The 19,823-nt window shown below is 39.4% G+C and overlaps 2 protein-coding genes across 14 annotated transcripts in view; one reads left to right on the top strand and one right to left on the bottom strand.

The window, feature by feature from the left end:
* The window catches only part of CDC42BPA (CDC42 binding protein kinase alpha), a 322,438-nt gene extending 316,680 nt beyond the window's left edge, over positions 1-5,758 (bottom strand). For 9 of the 13 annotated variants that reach the window (XM_007167189.2, XM_007167183.2, XM_057542574.1 and 6 more), the window contains exon 1: positions 4,384-5,757. In XM_007167189.2, the coding sequence (XP_007167251.2) occupies positions 4,384-4,561 (178 nt within the window). In that variant the 5' untranslated portion in view covers positions 4,562-5,757. Of the gene's footprint in view, positions 1-4,383 lie in introns of all 13 variants that reach the window. The other 4 variants (XM_007167184.2, XM_007167178.2, XM_007167177.2 and 1 more) reach the window with 2 other exon arrangements.
* A 3,387-nt stretch (positions 5,759-9,145) lies between these two features.
* Positions 9,146-19,823, top strand: part of LOC103003799 (beta-citrylglutamate synthase B-like) — a 50,833-nt gene continuing 40,155 nt past the window's right edge. Inside the window, 1 exon segment of the mRNA XM_057530106.1 lies at positions 9,146-9,286. Within this exon segment, the coding sequence (XP_057386089.1) occupies positions 9,146-9,286 (141 nt within the window).

Below are 19,823 nucleotides of genomic sequence, written 5' to 3' on the forward strand. Positions count from 1 at the left end.
CTAAGAGTAGTAGAATAAAATATTAATTTGTAACAAGTTCAGTTCTTTTACCCTAAAATAGCCTGGGCTTACTATCTAATATTAACCAAGTCCCAGGAATTATGGAACATTTCATAAAATTTCCAACACATTATGCTACGTGTTTTCACAGTGCTGTGTAAAGGTATGCCTTACATTTCCATATGAAATAAATAAGTTCCTAAAATTATTAGTGTTATTCCTGACATCCCTGTTCACACTCATGGAGCAGTACATCCTTTAAAAAAGAGAGAAACAGAATGGAAATGGAAAAATAATAGCCATCACTTATTGCATGCTTCTATTATATACCAGCATTGTGTTAGATCAAATAATTGTACTTACTCTCACTCTTAGAAGAGACTAGATTATTAGGTGACTAGTATAAAGGAAACAAATGCCCAACCTACATTTCTGGTGACATTTATGATGATCTTAATTGAGGACTTAAATAAAAATAAACGTAATCATGTGTGTTAAATGAACTTTTTGGTAATTTGGTATGATTAATAAATTCTACTCGGGAAAAGCTAACGACGAGGAACAACATAAGTGAAGAACAAAGAAAAGATTCAGATTCTTCTAATCAAGCCATAATCATCTCACTTAAATGACCCACATATCAAAAGCATGAATAAGCTTTAAAACTACTCTAATAAAATGAAAAGTTTAAACCACAGTACCTGCTGATGTACTCTAGTAACAAGTTTATTAGTCATTCAGACTATTGTGTGTGTGTGTATACACTGAATAAACTACAAAATTACTGTTGTTTAAGGATAATTTAAATGAAATGTTATAAAGTCCAAGATTCAGAAAGCATCAAAATACAGTTGGCCACATACAGATAGTTCTGCATTTCTTTTTTTGTATTGAGTAATATTATCTTATGCCTATTTTTAAAGTAACTTGGTTAAGAACTCCCTAAAATTCTGATTTTCCATTTCAAAGTAGCAGATTAGCTTATAATGTAAAAGTTATTTTTACTTCTACAGCTCTACTGTACCTTAACTCTAGAGTCACACTACTGATATCAAAACTATTATTTTATAAACAAAACATACAAACCATAACCATTTCAACAACTTAAAAAACAAGGCCAAAACATAATCTTTCAAAGCTTGTTGTATATAACAGGAAAATATAATAATATTTAATAATTTAATAAAAATAATAATCTTATTAAATTTAAAAGTGATCTATGGCCTTAAGGCACTCTTTATCCCCTTGCTCTATTGCTCAGTGACTTAATCCCCTCTTCCTCTCTAGAGCTCTACTAGTTTCCTCCCTCAAGCCATTAGCACCAAATGCAAGGAGTGCTATCAAAAAAAAAAAAAAAAAATCTAACTTTGAATTGTCAGTTTTCTTACTGTCATGATACTGTAATGAGCGAAACATTAACTGTATCAATATAAAAGTGAAATGGGCTATAACTAGGAATAAAGTGAAACTGATGTAAATGAAGCAAGTCAGAATCTTGCTGACTCCATTTTTAAAAGTATCATCAGCATAAAAATAAGGCATATCTAGATGACACTTCCATTCATATAGACAGCCAAACAAATATATATCCTGTACTAGTATTTAACTACTACAGCTCTTCTGTTGCAAATATTGGGTCTTTTAAAACTCAAACTAAAAATTGTATCATTTAAAGCAAATCTAAATTACCAAATTTAACCCCAACAAATAATCCCTTCCAATTTCCATCACAGACCAAAAAAATAATATTTAAAATATTAAATTGAGGTCAATTCACTATCTGGAAACTTCCTTAATCTAACTTGTTTTTTATATAATGTTAGGTAGTGAGAATCCAATAAGACATTTCCCCAAAATGTAGTAATCAATTCGTACGAGAACAGCTGATCTATTTCAATAATTAAATGAGGAGACCGGCATTCTTAAATAACCTAAATTCTCATATAACTTAAAGATAGTAAATACTACTACTCATGATGCACTTCTTGACAGCTTTTTCCATTCCTTCTTTTCTTCCTCCTTACCCAAACTTCTATGGTTGGTAACTCCCACTTTCAAGACCTCACACTCCAACTTAAAAACGCCTAAGACTTAACAGACACTGCCTAGTCCCAAAGCCTACAAAATAACTGCCTAAAAATTCTAGTCTCTCCTTCTTTATTACTGAGAAACACAACAGGAGTTTACTTAAGAGAATGTATATTTTTGTTACATCACACCAGACTTCTAAAAGACAAAATATGAAGGATACTACTAAAACCTAATTTACTTTAAAATTGTGAAAAGTCCCTTGCTTGAAATTATTTAAAATCTGCTAATAAAAATAAAATGTATTTGGTCAAACACTTATTTGACTTTTGGCTTATTTGGCTTAAATTATATATATACAAACAAGGTTTTTTTTAATACAGATATAAGAAGCAAGATCCAAGAAAACATATTTAGTGGAAAATATATATAAATTATTCCGATAATACAGAAAAATATCTCATAACATAAATGTAAATTCTTAATCACCAAAAGGCAATTGAGGATATAGTTTTTAATCATATTTTTAAATTACATTTACAACTGGCACATACGAAGAGTTCTCCCATCATTTTGCAGATGAGAAATAATAGATGTTAAAATGACAATCATAATCATAGACTAGAGTATCGCTATGAAACCATAATTCAAGAACTGAAACTCTAAAAGTATCAAAATCTTTTCTTTAAATCTTAAAAAAAACTAAAAATTTTCTAAATTTATTAAACATGAGGTGTAAAACTACACATGCTTTATAAAATATTTTACTCTTCACATAAAAATAAAGGACATATATTCACAAATCCAGTACCAAAGTCAAAACTGTCTCATTCTTAAGAGAGCAGTCTCTTGAAAGATCATTTAGAATTCTTACATTCCCAGTATGAGTCTAGTAATCTGTTTTTAAAAATTATTCTATTCACATTTCATATATATATATATATTTTTAACCCTTATGACATGAAGTTGCTAGAAAATTTCTGATACTGACAAATTGAATAATTAAAGTTATTATGTGTAGGCAATCTTGAATAAGTGATTTACCTGACAAACGAATTTTTAATAAATTTCAAGTGAAAAACACGAAATAATCACCAATTGACTCTTACTTCAGAAAAATAAAGATTTACTTGGAAACAAAGACATTTTAGTATAAAAACTTTCCAACAAACTCAAATATTGGTATTCCAAAGGTACAAAATAACTTCCTTAGCTAATATCCTTCAAAAGTCAATGTACCAATATAGGTACACTGACATGTACTATACACAGTATGATATGTGATGATGTGTACTCTTCCCACAGTGAACTGGTGGATGTTGGAACTTGCTCACATGTAACATCGGAAACAGAACTTAAGCCAAGCCTTCAAGCTTGAAGGTCACATGGAGCATTTGCTCTCATCACTGATCTACTCCACTACCTAGCTCTTCTAAATCACATCTATATTTAGGAGAATGAAGACAAAAATTTAGCCGGTTTAGGTTTGAATTAAATTTAGAGTAAATCTAACTCTCAGGCAGGCAGGAGCTGCTCCCAAACATTCTCTACCAAATACTATCACAAAATTCTTAAACTATTTATGTCATCTTACAAACATGACAATTTTTGGCAAGTCCGTGTTTAGTAATTTCCTTTGCTTGTACTATATAGAGATGTGATAAAACCCACTGATGACCACCTTCAAGTTCCTGTTGACCTAAGATATTTTAATATCTCCTCCCATTTCCAGAGTGATTTCCAAAGTCTGGGAAGGAATGTTTCCACTAATAAATATCTTTCAAGTGAATGCCTGTTATACCACCAGGCTCTCGGCAAAGCGAGCAATAATCCATTTTTGCCCATCACAGAATTATTCAAAATCTCTTACTGCTGACCAAAAAACATAAGTTCTTCCTCATAAGTTCCACATTAAATCTAGGCAACACTAGAGGGGTGGGATAGGGAGGGTGGGAGGGAAGGAGGGAGACGCAAGAGGGAAGAGATATGGGGATATATGTATATATATAGCTGATTCACTTTGTTATACAGCAGAAACTAACACCATTGTAAAGCAATTATACTCCAATAAAGATGTTTTAAAAAAAAAAATCTAGGCAACAACTGAGTAGCATGCTTTTACTCTTGGGAAAATATTTACTGAAAACTACAAAAAAAACCTTGAATAATTGGTGTCTACTCTTTTATTGTATATATATTTAAATACATTATGTATAATGTATTTAAATACATAATATATGTTGTGTACACATAATATATATTTATATACTCATTACAGAGAGTTTATCATGATAACTTTCTATAACAATTAAACCATAATGGCTAGCTAAAGAGTTATTTTACATACAAACTTACCCCATTCTAGGTATTCAAGAATGTTCTTCTCTCTTCTCAATGGAGAATTATTGCATTCATCATAAAGGCAGATGAGGATATCCAGTAACGTTTCAACACTGAAGCACTGCCCATTGGTCTGAGCGGGCCCATCCAAAATAAACTGCTCCAACTGCCTCAAACGCACTTCTCCAGACATGTTTGCTTCAACTTCTGCTGGTTTTTCTTTCAATTACTAAACCGATTTTGACTATGATTATTTGAACCTAAATTTTAAAAGGTGTGGTTTTAAAAATAAACCACTTGTTATTCAAACAACGTCATGCAATGCCGGTGCTGAATTCAACATCCAACACACCAGTAACCTCACTTAACTGAAGCGTCTTCTATTTCACACATATACATATATTTTGAGGGAAAGTTACCATAAAATATATTTAAAACATTTTTAAAAGAATAATACAATTAAATCGTATATTTAAATAAAATAATTAAAAAGTACTGAGAACCAAAGAGTCAACACTTCTTTAAAAAAAAAAAAAACTCTTCTCCTTCATTCAAAATTCAACTCGTGCAACATAATCCTGAAACGAATCCGGTTGCATCATTAATGAATTAAGTCCGATCTGCATCAGCAATTCACTTCCCAAGCAGAAGGAAAATCGAAAAGGAAGGAAAAAACCAGAATGTATATAAGGGGGAGGGAAAACCAAAAATTCTGCTGCAAATCCTCCCAACCACCACTTGGATAACGCATCAGCGGCAATTTCTCCGGAGGGAAAGGGAGGGGGCGAGGTCCCTGAAGCAGCCCCTCGATTCGGAGCACGCCAAGCCTTCCCCGGAGGAGGCTTTCCCTTTCTCCTCCCGAGGTCCTTCTTTTTAAGGCTTTACAGTTAGTCCTATTTCCAACGGATTCCGATGAAAACTCTTCATTTTTCTCCCCTCTTCTCCCAGGGGCCTGACTGGCTGCGGGCGGCACTCGCCCCCGGCTCCGGGAGCGGCGGCTACTCGGCCGCCTGAGCCCGCTCCATGTCGGTGGTCGCTGGGCCGCCGGCCTGGGCCGCGCCGGGCGCAGAGCCCGGTCTCCCCCACACCCGCACCGCGGCCGCCCGCCCGCTCGCCCGCCCGCCCACACTCCCGACGCCCTGGCGAGGGGGTGCTTTTCTGGATTCAAAGGACACGGACGGCAGCAACTGCGGCGGCGACGGCGCGGGTAGCTCCGGCAGCTAGTTCTCCCCCTTCTTCACACCCCTGGGTTAAGGGCATCTTTCCCCCGCAAAGAGGGGAGCGGCCGAGGCGCAGGAGGAGGGGTTGGTGCCGCTGGTGAGGAGACCAGAGGCTGCCGCAGCCCGGCTCGCAGCCACTCCCTTCCTTTCCCTCTACCCCTCCCCCTCCTTCCCCGTCCTCTCGCGCTCGCGCCCTGGGCTCCGCGAGGCTGCTCCAGGCCCCGCCGCACGCAGGCGGAGGCTCACCGACGAGTCAGGATCCAATATGGCGGCCCCCGCCCCCCGACACGCGCGCACCCGCCCTCTCCCTTCCCCGCCCCCGCCCCGCCCCCGCCCCGCCCCCGCCCGAACCCAGCCGGCGCGTCGAGGTCCGGTTCTGCGGCCCCGCAGAGCCGAAGCCAGGCCTTGGGGGGCGCGCGGGTGGGGGCCGGGGGCGCGGCGGCTGCACCACCCGGAGGGGAGGGTGGGGACGCTTCGGCCGGAGAGGCTGCGGCTGCCGCAACGTGGAATGCAGGGATACGGGAGGACTGAGGGAGGCCGCGGCGGCGGTGGTGGCGGACGGTATGGAGGCGGGAGGACCCAGGCGCGGGTTGCGAACTGCGCCACCTCCTCGCCGCTGTTCCCGGTTCCTCGAGGCTTCTCGTAGGGATCGCAAAGCGGGGCTTCCTCCTGGTCCTCGAAGGCACCACCCGAGTGGCACGTTTGCTAAGGGGGCCCAGAAGCAAACGGCTTTACGCTTCCAACAGATCTGTAAAAGTGCTTTTCTCACCGCCTCTTACCTGCTCTCTACCCGTCCCCCAAATTCAGTTCTCAACCACTCCAAAGTAATTTCCTGGGTGTCCAATTACACCACTTCTTGTGTCATTTACCGGGACAAATACAATGACAGACATGTACGCGCTACCCTCCAAGTCCTGAGTGTGTGTGCGAGAAGAACAGAACTCTCCAAGTCTATTCCCAAAAGTTTCCCTACGTATTCTCCTCCGGAACTAGTCCAGCTGCTGCCTTTATCCCCAGCCTAGGTTACCACCTACAGGGGATTCAACCAATGAAGGGGAGTCAAGACAGTTCGCCACTCTCACCAAAACTCCATCCCCTGTGCGTGCTCGCATGCGCGCGCGCACACACGTAGCCCAATGGCACAACGCAGAAACTGGGCAGCAAAGGCAAGTCATTCGATAGGTAAGGCCATTTAGGGCCTTCCGGGGTTTTTTTGAATCTTGACTTTAGGAGAGAGCTCTACAAAATTCTCATGGAAGATCCCACATTTAAATGTATCACTAAACTGGGTCACTGCATTTCTGTCATTTCCTCTCAAAACTGCCATCTCCTTTATAATCTTTCTCCAAAATAGTTATTTTATATTCCCTTCCTACACCCGTGAGGCAGTTATGTTTTCCATGTTAATGCCTACAATTGCCACAATTTTTCACATCTTACTAATATGGAAGCTGAGGAAGAACTAGAAATGAAGGTCTAGAAATGAAGTCTGAAAATGAAGGCTAAGGTTAATTATTCAAGTTTCTGTCATTCACAAAATATTGTGACTTTTGTGAAATCTACACTTGCATGGCTTATATAAGGAGACAACATTATTTCCAGTAAGCTCTTGACACGTGATACTTACATAGATTCAGACAAAAGATGGATCATTTATAGCCATGACATCTTTATGTGTGTGTGTATTGGCTAATTTTAAAAGTAATAGAAAAGCAAAAAGAAAAGTTTAATCCTAACACAGGTAGTAATATTTTGCTGTTTATTTTTCAAGTCTCTTTCCTATGTATTTTAATAAAATGATGCATAATAGAAGCCAGTTTTATAGCCTCCTGTTTTCACTTAGCAGTATATTATGAACATGTTCTCAGGTCAACACGTATTCTTAAGCAACATGGTTTTTAATGGTGAAGCCAAGACATTTTAACACTTTCAGTTGACCATGAGGTGGGGTAGCAAAGAAAGAAGCAATTCCTTCTGCTTTTACACCATAGAGCTGACTCTAAGATACCCACTTATCCAACTTGTAAATAACTCTAAAGAAGAGTTTAAAAGAGAACCTATAACACGTTGTCTCAATAAATGCTAATTAACAGTGGAAGTATATGAGATACAGATATGTTTTTGTAACAAAAGAGTCATGCTGCCAGTTTTCTCTCTACCTATTCTGTTAGCACTTGGGTACCACCCACAGTCCAGGTTACTGATGGTTACTTAATAACCTTTTCCACATTATTTAGAGAGAGTAAAGGGGAGAACTTATTATTTTTATTTAAAAAAAAAAAGCACAAAGAGAAAGAGGAAGGTTGAACCCAATCAATTTTGCTTGAATAATTCAAGCTCAGAGACTTAATAATTAACTAGACCCTAAACACATTGTGTGGGTGTTATTTTAAATGTTTAGGTTGAAGTGTGAACATTCTTGTTAATGAAACCAAAGAAAGGTGCAGCTCCAGCAGCCCTGCAGTGCTTGAAGTGATCCTGCAAAACATGAGTGCTACGGGCTGCATGGCAGGGTAGCACTTTTTTCTTTGGATGAAAAACCTGGAGGAGGTCTTTGTGAAATTTTGCTTGGGGGCCTGGAGATTAGATGTATACCACTGCAAACACAAATTGTTTGAAATCATCAGGAAAAGTTTTATGAAGATGCTGGGTATTATTCTGACCTTTCAGAAAAGAAATAGGACAGGAGAGGACAGAGAGATAGGAGAGTGAAAAGAATAAAACAGGAGTCATTAAGCGTAGTCCAACAAATCCTCCAATTCTGGCCTAAGAACAGAATTGATCTACCAATGTATAACAACCAGCCCCACTCTTACCTTGCTGTATCTTACTCCAGAATAACTATAGGTTCAGTGATGGAGAACAGGGCCAAAAGCAAGGTGAGTGCCACAGCAGGGCTTCACGTATAGTAACACACAGATATTTTACTACATCACCTTTCAGCCCAGCTAGCACGTCCTGACCCTGCAAATGACTGACTTGGTTTAGAGCCCTCTGAGGATAAAATGCCAGCAAATGCTTGTCCTCACTTCATGTCCGGCTCCTGACATGAGTAATACCAGCTGCAAAGGCTTATGTTATAAAAAAGGGAGACTGTAATTAATAATTACCTCTTTTACAGAACACTTACAATGTGTAAATACTCTCCTGAGTACTTTGAGGCTATTATTCTATTCAATCATCATAACCATATGGAGTAGACAAAGTATCATTTCCATATCATAGATAAGGAAACGGGTTTAGAGATATCTTCGATAACTTGTGAATGACCACACAGCTAGCAAGTGACACAGGAGCTGGGAGTCAACACCAGGCCTGAGCCCATGGTTTTAACCATTATACAAGAGAGGTCAGGAAGATCTGCAGAATTCCATAAACCCAACTCTTCCTTCCTGTTGTAACCAGGAAGCAGTGGGATATAGTTGTTAATTCACGTACTTGGACATTAGAAATTGACATCAGGGCAGAGGAGGGAAACACATATGATGGATCAGGATCCAACCAGAAAAAGAGAAATCACCCATGTATTTAAACCAGAGGAACCTTAATTACGAGAAATGGGTACACAGGTGATGGAAGAGCTGAGGAAACAAACGGGGGAGAGTGAGGTGACCCACAGTTTGGTGGCAGCACCTGCTACTACCCCAAGGTTGGTGGAAGCTAAAACCAAGCCTGGAGGGAGCTGGAGCCCAGAGGAGGTAGGTACAAGGGCTACCAGGGAGGCTGCCTAGGCAGAGAGAGGGGAAGGAGAATCCCCTTACTGTGAATCCCCCACTATTTGCAGCTAACACAGAGCTTGTGAAAGAGAGCCTGCTTGCATTGTCCCCAAAGATACAGAGCAGAGCAGGCTGCGATGGATGTGGAATGGCTGTAAAGACAAACAGGCCAAGGATTTACATACATATAATCAACACAGTTTCAGTTTTACCTAAACTATTAAAAAAAAAAAAAGCAATAAAGCAAACGTCTTATCTTTGAACAATAATTAAGTGGATTTTAAAGTGGCATGGTTTTAACCTAGGAGCAGTTTTTACTCCTCCCTTTTCATATTTATTTTGCTTTGTTTTAATTTCTCAAAAAAACCCCCTAAAAACGCAACCAAACAAACTCTCCTCATCTAGGGCATGTTTACTCAGGTTCACAAACCAATACTTCCCACTTGCTTATCAGTGGATCTTGCCTACCTTGCCCTATCTTTAAATCTTGCATTTAAATTTCTCATTAAAGCTCTACATAAGCAAGCTCTACTATAAATGGAATTTTCAAAAATATGTTTAGGGTCAAACATTATAATACAGATATTGCCCCCCTATTACAGCAGTTTAGTAAATTTGGATATTAAGAAGACAGGTGCCATTCTCTTATAAATTCCATCAGCAGGAAACATTTGGCAAAAGGCTCCATGCCATGGGTGATGACAGAAACCAAGCCAGTTAAGCCAATGTGTTCTTCTCAATCCCGAGGTGGGGCTAGAGGTGACACAGCCAGGACCTAGGGGCTGGCAGCAGAAAAAATGAGTTGAAGAATCCATTTACCCCACTCTGGAAATCTCTCTGCCAAGGTTACTGTGACTTCCACATTACCAAAGCCAATGGTCAAACCTCATTTTACATTTCATTTGATCTTTTAGCAGTTTTGACAGCACTAATCACACACACACACACACACACACACAATTGAAATACTTTTCTTCACCTGGCTTCTGCACTCTCCTTATCTTCTCCTCCCTCACTAGCCACTCCTCAGTCTTCTTTGCTAGGTCCTCCTTCTATGCCTGATCTCTAAATATTGGAGTGCCTCAGGGTTCAGTCTTTGGAAACCTTTTCTCTTTTCTATTTACACCTATTCCCTAGGTGACCTCAATTAGTCTTAAGGATTTAAATACTATATATAATGGTTTGAAAACACATGTCACAAATTCTTGAACACTTCTCTCATTGAAGGTTGAGTCTGCACCTTGAATCTAGGCCAATCTTAGTGAAGCTCATGTAACAAATAGAATGGAACAGAATAACCACTTTATGTGGGTTATTGAGGTTGGGAAAACGAGATGTGATAGCCATATCCTTTGTTGTACAGTGCCCATCAAGCAACACTAATAACAGCTAACATTAATTGTGCACCTTCTATGTCAAGTACCAAACTAAGGACTTTCCATTCACTGAATCCTCTTAATAACCTTATAGGGCAGAAACTATTATTATTTTCTGTCTTAATCAACTCAGGCTACTATAGCAGATTACCATAGACTGAGTGGCTTAAACAGCAAACTTTCATTTCCACAGTTGGAGGCTGAAAGTCCAAGATCAAGGCGCTGGACAAACTGGTTCCTGGTAAGAGCACTCTTCCTAGTTTGCAGATGGCTGGCTTCTCATTGTACCTTCACATGGTGGAGAGCAGAGAGAGAGGAAACAAGCTCTCTCATGTCTCTTCTTATAAGGTCACTAATCCCGTTCATGAGGGCTCCACCCTCATGACCTTAATTGCCTCCCAAAGCCCCCACCTCTTAATACCATCACATTGAGAATTAGGATTTCAACATATGAATTTTAGGTGGGATACAAACATTCGGTTCATAAAATTTCCATATAGAAAAACTAAGGACTAGATAGTTTAAGTAACTTTCCAATGGTTATAAAGTTGATAGGTGGTAAGGCCAGGCTTTCAATCCAGGTGAGATTCATTTTAAAGCCTGTGTGCTGAAATGCTTTGTTAACCTACCCCAATACAAGCTAAAAAAACTAATATCAGTTAACTGATTAATAGTTAGACAAAGCCCTCTTGTCTAACAAAAAGAAGGGAACACGAAAATGACTTCATTATAACCTTGAAGCATAAAAGACATTCTCTTGCAGGAGTTTGGTCAATTGTTTTCCATATAAAGAAGAGCAAAACCAGAGAGAACAGTTTATTGAAATAGGGTTTATTTCATGTAGACAAAGAGAGAAACTCTTAATTGTCAGGTTGGTAAACCCCAAAATCAGACACAAAGAGAAATTGTGGAGTTGTAATATCTGAGGATCTTTAAAATGATCGTTTCAATTCGATTTCAACCGCCATCTCTCTTGAATAGTTTGGAATCCACCTGCCAGAAGGTGATGGGATCAGAACAGATGTGCTCTCCAGGCTCCCTTCAGCAATAAGATTCAGTGCTTCCGCGCCCGTACGGGGGACTAATTAAACCCACAGTCATATGGTAGAGCCAGCAATTATGTTTTAGAACAGACTGCGACCTCTCTCTGACCCAGAGCATAGCAGCATCAGCACTTACAAGCCAAATGAAATGAGACACTGTCAGCAATGTTCCTTATGATAAAAAGTATAGCAATAACAATAATAATAAGTATCAAGACATAAACCCACAAATAGGATGGTATCTGGAGCACCCCAGGCATTCATGGGAATAAGGGAAATGAAAATTCAAGAAAATTAAATTTGAGATATCAAGAGGGGCTTTCCTCAAATAAGAAAGGTTCCTAACATTACAAAGTACAAGCAGAAATCCATGCAGAGGATAAGAAACAATGTAAAAATCTTTGTAAGTATTAAAACTTGGGACTTGTTCCAACCACTTCTTCAGATACTAGGGTGGCATAGGTCAGGATAAGAAGCTAGAGAATAATATTAAGAAATGATGTTAGAAGAAACAAATTAAGTATTTTTCTTTACTGTAACATTAGATTTTCCTGTTCCTTGAAACTCTGATTCTCATAATGATAACATGTTATCCTGTATAAACTGTTGATCATTAGTGGATTATTAGTGGATTATTTTCTCAGCAATGGAGCTGAGTTTCTCTGAACCCTTTTACTCACCCTGCCTTGTGAGAAGACCATGATTTATTTAGTAACTAGCCACAGTACAAGGTAGCACTGTGGAACAAACACTTTCTCTAAATAAAAATAAATTGTCTAGGCAGTGATAAAACTACATTCATTGACAATGACTACATTGTCATTCTTAGTACTTCATACTAAAAATGGAATTAACCATCTCATAAAAGTATTAGCTAATCATTAACAAGTACAAGAGCAATCCCAATTTTTTCAAATCATTCAACTGTTTTAGTTTCATTCATTCATTCATTCATTCATTCCCTAAGTCATTCACCAAGCCCCCAATCTGCATCAGGAACAAAGTAAAAAGTATAGGTGGATGATGTTCAACCTTCATTGTACAAATCCCCAAAGATACACTTCTAAATTATAAGCAAAGGTATCACAATATTGTTAATATCCTTTTAGTTGGAAGAGAAAGATTGGTTGGTAGGAGGTGATAAAGCAGAGAAATTTTCCTGAGCAGTTGAATTAGAGTACATGTTTTGGTAAGCTTTGGATTACTCATAGAACAGAGCAGACAGAGGGGATTCTTGCAAATAGGGAGAAAAGAAAAGCCAACTTCAGCACTGTGGGAAACAAGCCAGGACAGAAGAATCAGGGCCCTCCAGGAAGGGACAGAGGTACAATGAAATCCAGGCATGGTTAAATGAAATCTTATGTGGGTGATTTAATATTCAAGTGGCTAATTCCATGAGGACAGGGTTGAGAAAAGCAGTGATAGTTGTCATGTGGGTGCTAGGATTATGGTGGTCCTTCTAGGTTAGGGTGTCATTGGTTACTAAAAGAGGTGGGAAGAGGATACAAAGGCAGGAACCCATGAGAGTTTCCAGGTCTCAGCCAACAAGGGATGGACTCATTTCAGCAGGGAATTGGAACAGAAACCCAAAACCAAGATGCAAAGCCTGACATACAAGCTGACCAAGTAGAATAGGGGTCAGGTAGAAGCTCTCTGAGGTGTTTGGGAGCTAATGTTACTTTGGAACCACTAGACCCAAGGTGTACAAGCAAGGGCCTATTTCAAGATCTTGCTCCCTAGTGGTCAGTGTTGTCAGTGTGCCCTATAAGGCCAGGCTTACCCTACTCAGGGCCTATATGGGGTGGAGCCTGAGAATCATCATTGCTGGCATCTGATTAGACCCAGAACAGCCACGGACTGATGCCACCTGCCTAAAACTATCATCTCCCTCCATACCCTACCATGATGCCTAACACCTTCAACAATCTGACACTGCTTTGGGTTAAGGTCCAGGTGGGGAACATTTTTCACAGTCTGGATACAATCTAGAGCTTATATGCACTGGAGCTAAAATTCAAATAATGATTTCTCCTTTAATTGTCTGCTATGGCAGTCCTATTCAGACTGGAACCTCTGAAGGTTAAATAATAAACTATTGTGGAGCTATGAACCATGGTTTAAAAAGCAAGTTAGGGGGGGCTTCCCTGGTGGCGCAGTGGTTGAGAATCTGCCTGCTAATGCAGGGGACACGGGTTCGAGCCCTGGTCTGGGAAGATCCCACATGCCACGGAGCAGCTGGGCCCGTGAGCCACAATTGCTGAGCCTGCGCGTCTGGAGCCTGTGCCCCGCGACGGGAGGGGCCGCGATAGAGAAAGGCCCGCGCACCGCGATGAAGGGCGGTCCCCGCACCGCGATGAAGAGTGGCCCCCGCTTGCCGCAACTGGAGAAAGCCCTCGCACGAACCGAAGACCCAACACAGCCAAAAATAAATAAATAAATAAATAAATAAATAAGAAAATCCTTTAAAAAAAAAAAAAAAAAAAGCAAGTTAGCCTTGTAAAGGAAAGTCATTAGAAAAAAATAATGAAGGCAGAATGTCCTCAGCTCAAAGAGCAATCAGATAGTGACAGTGTCCCTCTATGACACTGTCTCTCAGGCATACTGACCATACCAGACAGTGTGCTGGGTGCTTCCCAGTCTCTGTGGACTTTGAGAATACAAACAATTCTCTCCCCAGCTCTCTCTTGCTCTCTCCCTCTGTTTTTACCTTAACCTCTCTCAGTCTCTGCTAATGTATCTTTCTGTAGCTATTTCTGTTTATCTACTTCTTCCCCCTTTTCCTCTGCCTACCTTCCCTTCCCCCTTTATGTGTCCTTTCTCTTTTTTAGTCTTCTCCCATTTCTCTTTCCTTCTTTTTCCTTCTTACCTTCCAACTACTTTTTCCCCTTAACGTCTCATAAAAATCAATTAAGATTCATTTGTAAATATTTATTAGAGATAACCTGTCTCAATAAATAAGCTTCTGGTAAGTGCATTACCAGGGACATAACATGAAGTTAGCACCTATTAACACATTCATATAAATTTAGATGAACTACCTTACCTGGAAGAGACAGGGCTGAAGGAAGAGCATGCAAGGCATATAATTATTCCTGACAATTGGTGGCAGGTAGAGGGATGAAAGAAAAGTCTATGCATGGGACATTCCATGAGGGCAGTGAGAAACAGAAAACTCTGAGCATATGTTCAGTGCGGGGTCTGTTCTGAACATGTTTCTCACATCATTTCTTTGATCCTCACAACACCCCTATGAATTAGGCAGCATTATTATCTCCAGATGAGGAAACAGGTGTAGAAAGTAAGTGGCAGAGCTGGAACTGGGACCCAGTCTGTCTGTTACCAAAGTCCATGGTGACAAAACAAAGAGAAACTTAATGAGCTTGATAGTTCTATCTGTTAGAAAAAGCCAAGTCATAAAAAGGAACTACAGTAAGATATCCTGAGGAATCGTGGCTCCACTGGACTACTCCCATTCAACTTCGCACCTGTGGTCCCTAACAGTGCTCTGGCACAGACTAGGAGCTGAATAAGTGATTATGGAACGCATGAACAAGATTCAAAGCAGCAGGCATTGAAGTTTCTGAACTGGAAAAATCATTATCGTACCCAGTTCAGGAGTCATGCAGCCTCTGCGTAAACATTCCCAGGGACAATTCTCCTACAAAATAAGAGTCACAACTGGGCCACATTTTTGATACAACAGTTCAAGGCCTTAAGCTCCCATGTATGCAGAGGCTCTAAAATATATTTCTGATACTCCCACTTTTGCAACATTTCATCTGGCATTAATTCTGTAAAAATCACCAGAAGGTAATGTGAATATACTTAACACTACTGGACTACTTAAAAATGGTTAAGATGGTAAGTTTTGTGTGTTTTTCACAATTAAAAAATTTTAAATCATCAGGATGTAAATATTTGTGTATATGAAATATACATCATCTTGAGATATACATCATGAAAGTTCCTGGCATGGACAAGTAAGTTATTCACTTCATTTCAGAAAAAAAATTAAAATCTGATGGATGACTAAGCAAGTCTGTTTGGGAACTCGGTGCTTAGCTGTTAACTGTGCTGAGTATTCTGTTAGTGCCACTCTTACCTCTATCCTTCTGGAAGTTTTAATAACTCATTTTTCTCTTCAGCCTTCTATGTAAATATAAGTTTAAATTTTCTACAGTATTTAATATTTCACAATTACAGCTGTCCCTTGGCATCTGACAGGGATTGGTTCCAGGATCCCCCCTTGAATACCAAAATCCACGGATGCTCAAGTCCCTTATATAAAATGCACAGTATCTGCATATAACCCACACAAATCCTCCCTTATACTTTAAATCATCTCTAGCTTACTTATAATAACTAATACAATGTAAATGCTATGTTAATAGTCATAAATACAATGTAACTGCTATGTAAATAATTCAAGTATTGCTAGTTGGAACTTTCTGAAAAAATTTTTTTTAATATTTTCGACCCATGGTTGATTGAATGCATGGATGTGGAACCCACGAATACTGAGGGCTCACTGTAATAATTCAGTTTGATCTTTTATGTTCTAGCCTGATTATTTCTTCAATGATACTTTTATTTGGGGATATTCATACCTTAGGTGATATATTTATCAAGATATTCTCCTTAAGAGATTTATTCTCCTCATGTGATAGTGCTTCATATGTAAATTTAATCTAACTTGAGTTCTCAGTTGTGTAGAAGGAATATGTGATTAGCTTAAGATGGAGAAAGATTACTGTGTCTATTTTATTGATCATGCAACTAAAACTCAAAAACATGAATTTACCTGAAGTGTAGTAGCAACAGTGGGAAGATATTAAAGACATGACCATGACTTAGAAGTTGATGCTTGTGTTTCAGAATCTGTCACTTCTATTACACTGTCATTACATGACCAATTGGCTTTTTTGAGTCCATGCTCAATAGATGTTTTATTAACTTAGAGATGCTTAGAGATCCCAGTGACAAGGATCTTATTGCTTTTCAAAGTTGTCTTTATTGCTGGATAAGTATACTTTTTCTATGAATAATAAGTAATATATTACACCAGTTAGCACTTTTGATGTTGTTGCCTAACAAACCACTTCAAAATTTAGTGGCTTAACACAACCATTTATAAAGTTCATGATACTAGAGCCAGCAGTTCAAGCTCCACTTAGCAGTTTTTCTGCTAGGTTTCTTCATGCATCTGTGGCCAGCTACAGATCGATTTGTCACTCTTGGGTGGACTCTCACACGTCTAGAGCCTCAGCTGGGACAACTGAGCTGACTCTGCTCTGATCCGCATAGTCTCACATTCACCAGCAGGCTAGCCTAGACTTGTTCACATGGCAAAGGCAGGGGTCCCAACAGTGCAAAGAGAAACACACAAGGCCTCTAAAAGCCTAGGATTGGAATTGGCACACCATCACTTCTGCCACACTGCATTGGCCAAAGCAAAGTCACAAATCCAGCCTAGATTCAGAGAATGGGAAAATGGACTTCACCTTTGAACAGAAGAAGACACATTACAAAGAGTGTAGATATATGGAAGTATGAACGATTGTGACCATTTTTGACATGTACCACAAATATCATAAAAATTGCATTTAGGAGGTATTGGGTATGATATTAAGGATATAAGAGATGATATTCAAAATGTCAAAAGAACAACCAGTAGGGAATGAACACTAAACATTCCAGAACGGATGACAACTATAAACAATAGATAAAGCCACATTAATGTGTACTCATTGACTTGAAGGATGTGATATGCAAGACAAACATATGCTCAAAAGATACAACAAGTTACCTTATCATTGGCTGGAGCTTTGAATTTCTAGCAAAGGACTCAAGTTAAATCTGAATAGCTTCAAACTTAAGTAGACCCAAAGGCCTACTTTGTGTTTTTCCAGTGGAAACCTGAACTTGATTCTCAGATCTTTTCACTCCTCTGCCTGGAAAGGTCATATCCACCAAATATGAAGCAAAATATCCAAAGGGACAGTCACAAAAGAGATGGTTTGCCTCAAAGCCTAAACTTGTCTACCTCATGCCTTCTCAGATCAGGGCAGAAGCATAGGGCTTCTCAGATTAGTCACAGAATGGGAAGGGGGGGAAAAGGCATCTAAAGAGAAGAAGACAGTGAGAGTTTATCCCACTGGCTGCCTTACCCTTTGGTGAGGGATGAGAGAGCCCTGGGTGAGTCTACACTCTTAAGGAAGAGACTTAGGCTTTATCTCACTTGTCTAACTTCCTAGAGGGAGGAGTCCAGAAGGGAACCCATTCTTGTACAACAAATATTTCAGCCCAGTGCAGTGATTCCATCCACTGATATAGAGTGGCCAATAAATTATGCTTAAACCTGAATATCTATACCAAAGCCTTGCTTTTGGTTTAGAGTAAGGGGTGGGTAAGGAAGAAGAACAGAGGGAAGACTAGAGGCCAATGCTATATGCTGCTTACCATTTCACAAAATACTTGTGCACACAAATTCTCTTAATACATCCTGAACTGTCGCAAACCCCTGTGAATTTACATTAACAGTCAATTTTGCATAAAGTGTCTCTATTTACTGTATTCATGTCAGGTGGGATTCTATGGTTGCAAGCAACAGAAACCAATGCTAACTTAAGGAATTTGCTGGAAGCTTATGAGATAGCTCACAAAATCAAAGGAAAGCCAGAATCACCAAGACAGCTGTTAGGATCTAGACAGCAAGAACTAATGGCCATTTCTTCCAGGTGCCAATGATAGGATAAATCAGCTTCAACATTTTTTATCCTTGTATCGTGTGATGTAAGAACCAAATTTCAGGGAAACAATGTTTAGCTGACCTAGTTTGATTGCATGCTCATCCACTGGACAGAGAAAAGCATGGCACCAAACAAAGGACTAATTTGAGAAGAGAGGACTCATTTCTCATTTTCCAAAAGAATAGGAAAGTTTGCAGGGTCATCCAAAAGTGTCCACTGTAATATCATAGCCACAGTATCATTAAAGTGCTGAGTGAAGACATGCAGCGAGGTTAAGGTGGCCTGGGGACTGTAATATGTAATAGGCTAACAGACAACCTCAGAAGAATGTATTAAGTTAGAACAGTCTATTTGGATAGTTGAGAAATTCAGTAAATTTGCATAACACAATTGCTCTAAAAATGTGCCTGGCACTTGTTTTGAGCAGGCAAGTTAGACAAAGAGACAAAAAAATGATTGCCATGAAGGAGGAAGTTTTTTTCTTCTACTCACAATCCCCTAGAAATAGGAGGCATGCCATGCTACACCACACCATGCAGGGCCACAGAGGGAAGCACCAAAGCAAGATGAGCCAGCAGAGAGAGGGGCAAACTGTAGGCAGGAGCTTTTATTGCAGTTTACAGAGAAAGGAATGGGAGAAGCAAGGTAAGCAAGAAGTACAAACTTATGATTGGATAGTCTGAATAATTTTGATAGTCTCTGGACTGTAGGGATGGTTCCCAGTTGTCCAATACCTGGTCCTGTGGTGATTAGGGCAGGAGATAATATCCCAGACTGAAGAAGTATGTGAAAAGGAAATTGGTGGAGGGTGTTGTTTGCACATCAAAAGTATGCTGGCAGGAAAGTTGTTTGCCTCTCTAGGAATTAGTTAACCCTGGGAGGGTGGTTCCCCAGATCTGTAAGGCCCCAAATGTCAGAGCAGCAATAATACAGAAAGTAAGAAAAAATAGTTAAAGCAACTATATTCTTTGGGCAGCCATGTGAAGACGTATAAAGATACTAGATAAGTGCTTTACTACAGAGCCTCATTCTAAGTTCCATTTTACTGACCATCCAATATGCTGCAGGCATAGTCTGTTGAACCTCCTTCCACCACTCCAGTTCCTCTTCCTTTCCTCTAGCCTTGTTTATTGTGGCTATAGCAACTGTTTTATTATAACCACAGTTATTGTCTGAATTTGCTTTTAAACATGATAATATGGTATAGCCAACCATATTTTAATAATCTATTTTAAGATATTAAAAAATCTTATTTATATTATAGATTTATGGATGTATGATTTTCCAAACTGATGCCAACATATAATAAATCCCCAGTAATTTTAAAATGTTTAGCATGTGAAACTAAGTC

Source organism: Balaenoptera acutorostrata, chromosome 1, assembly GCF_949987535.1.
Source record: "Balaenoptera acutorostrata chromosome 1, mBalAcu1.1, whole genome shotgun sequence".
Taxonomy (NCBI): Eukaryota; Metazoa; Chordata; class Mammalia; order Artiodactyla; family Balaenopteridae; genus Balaenoptera; species Balaenoptera acutorostrata.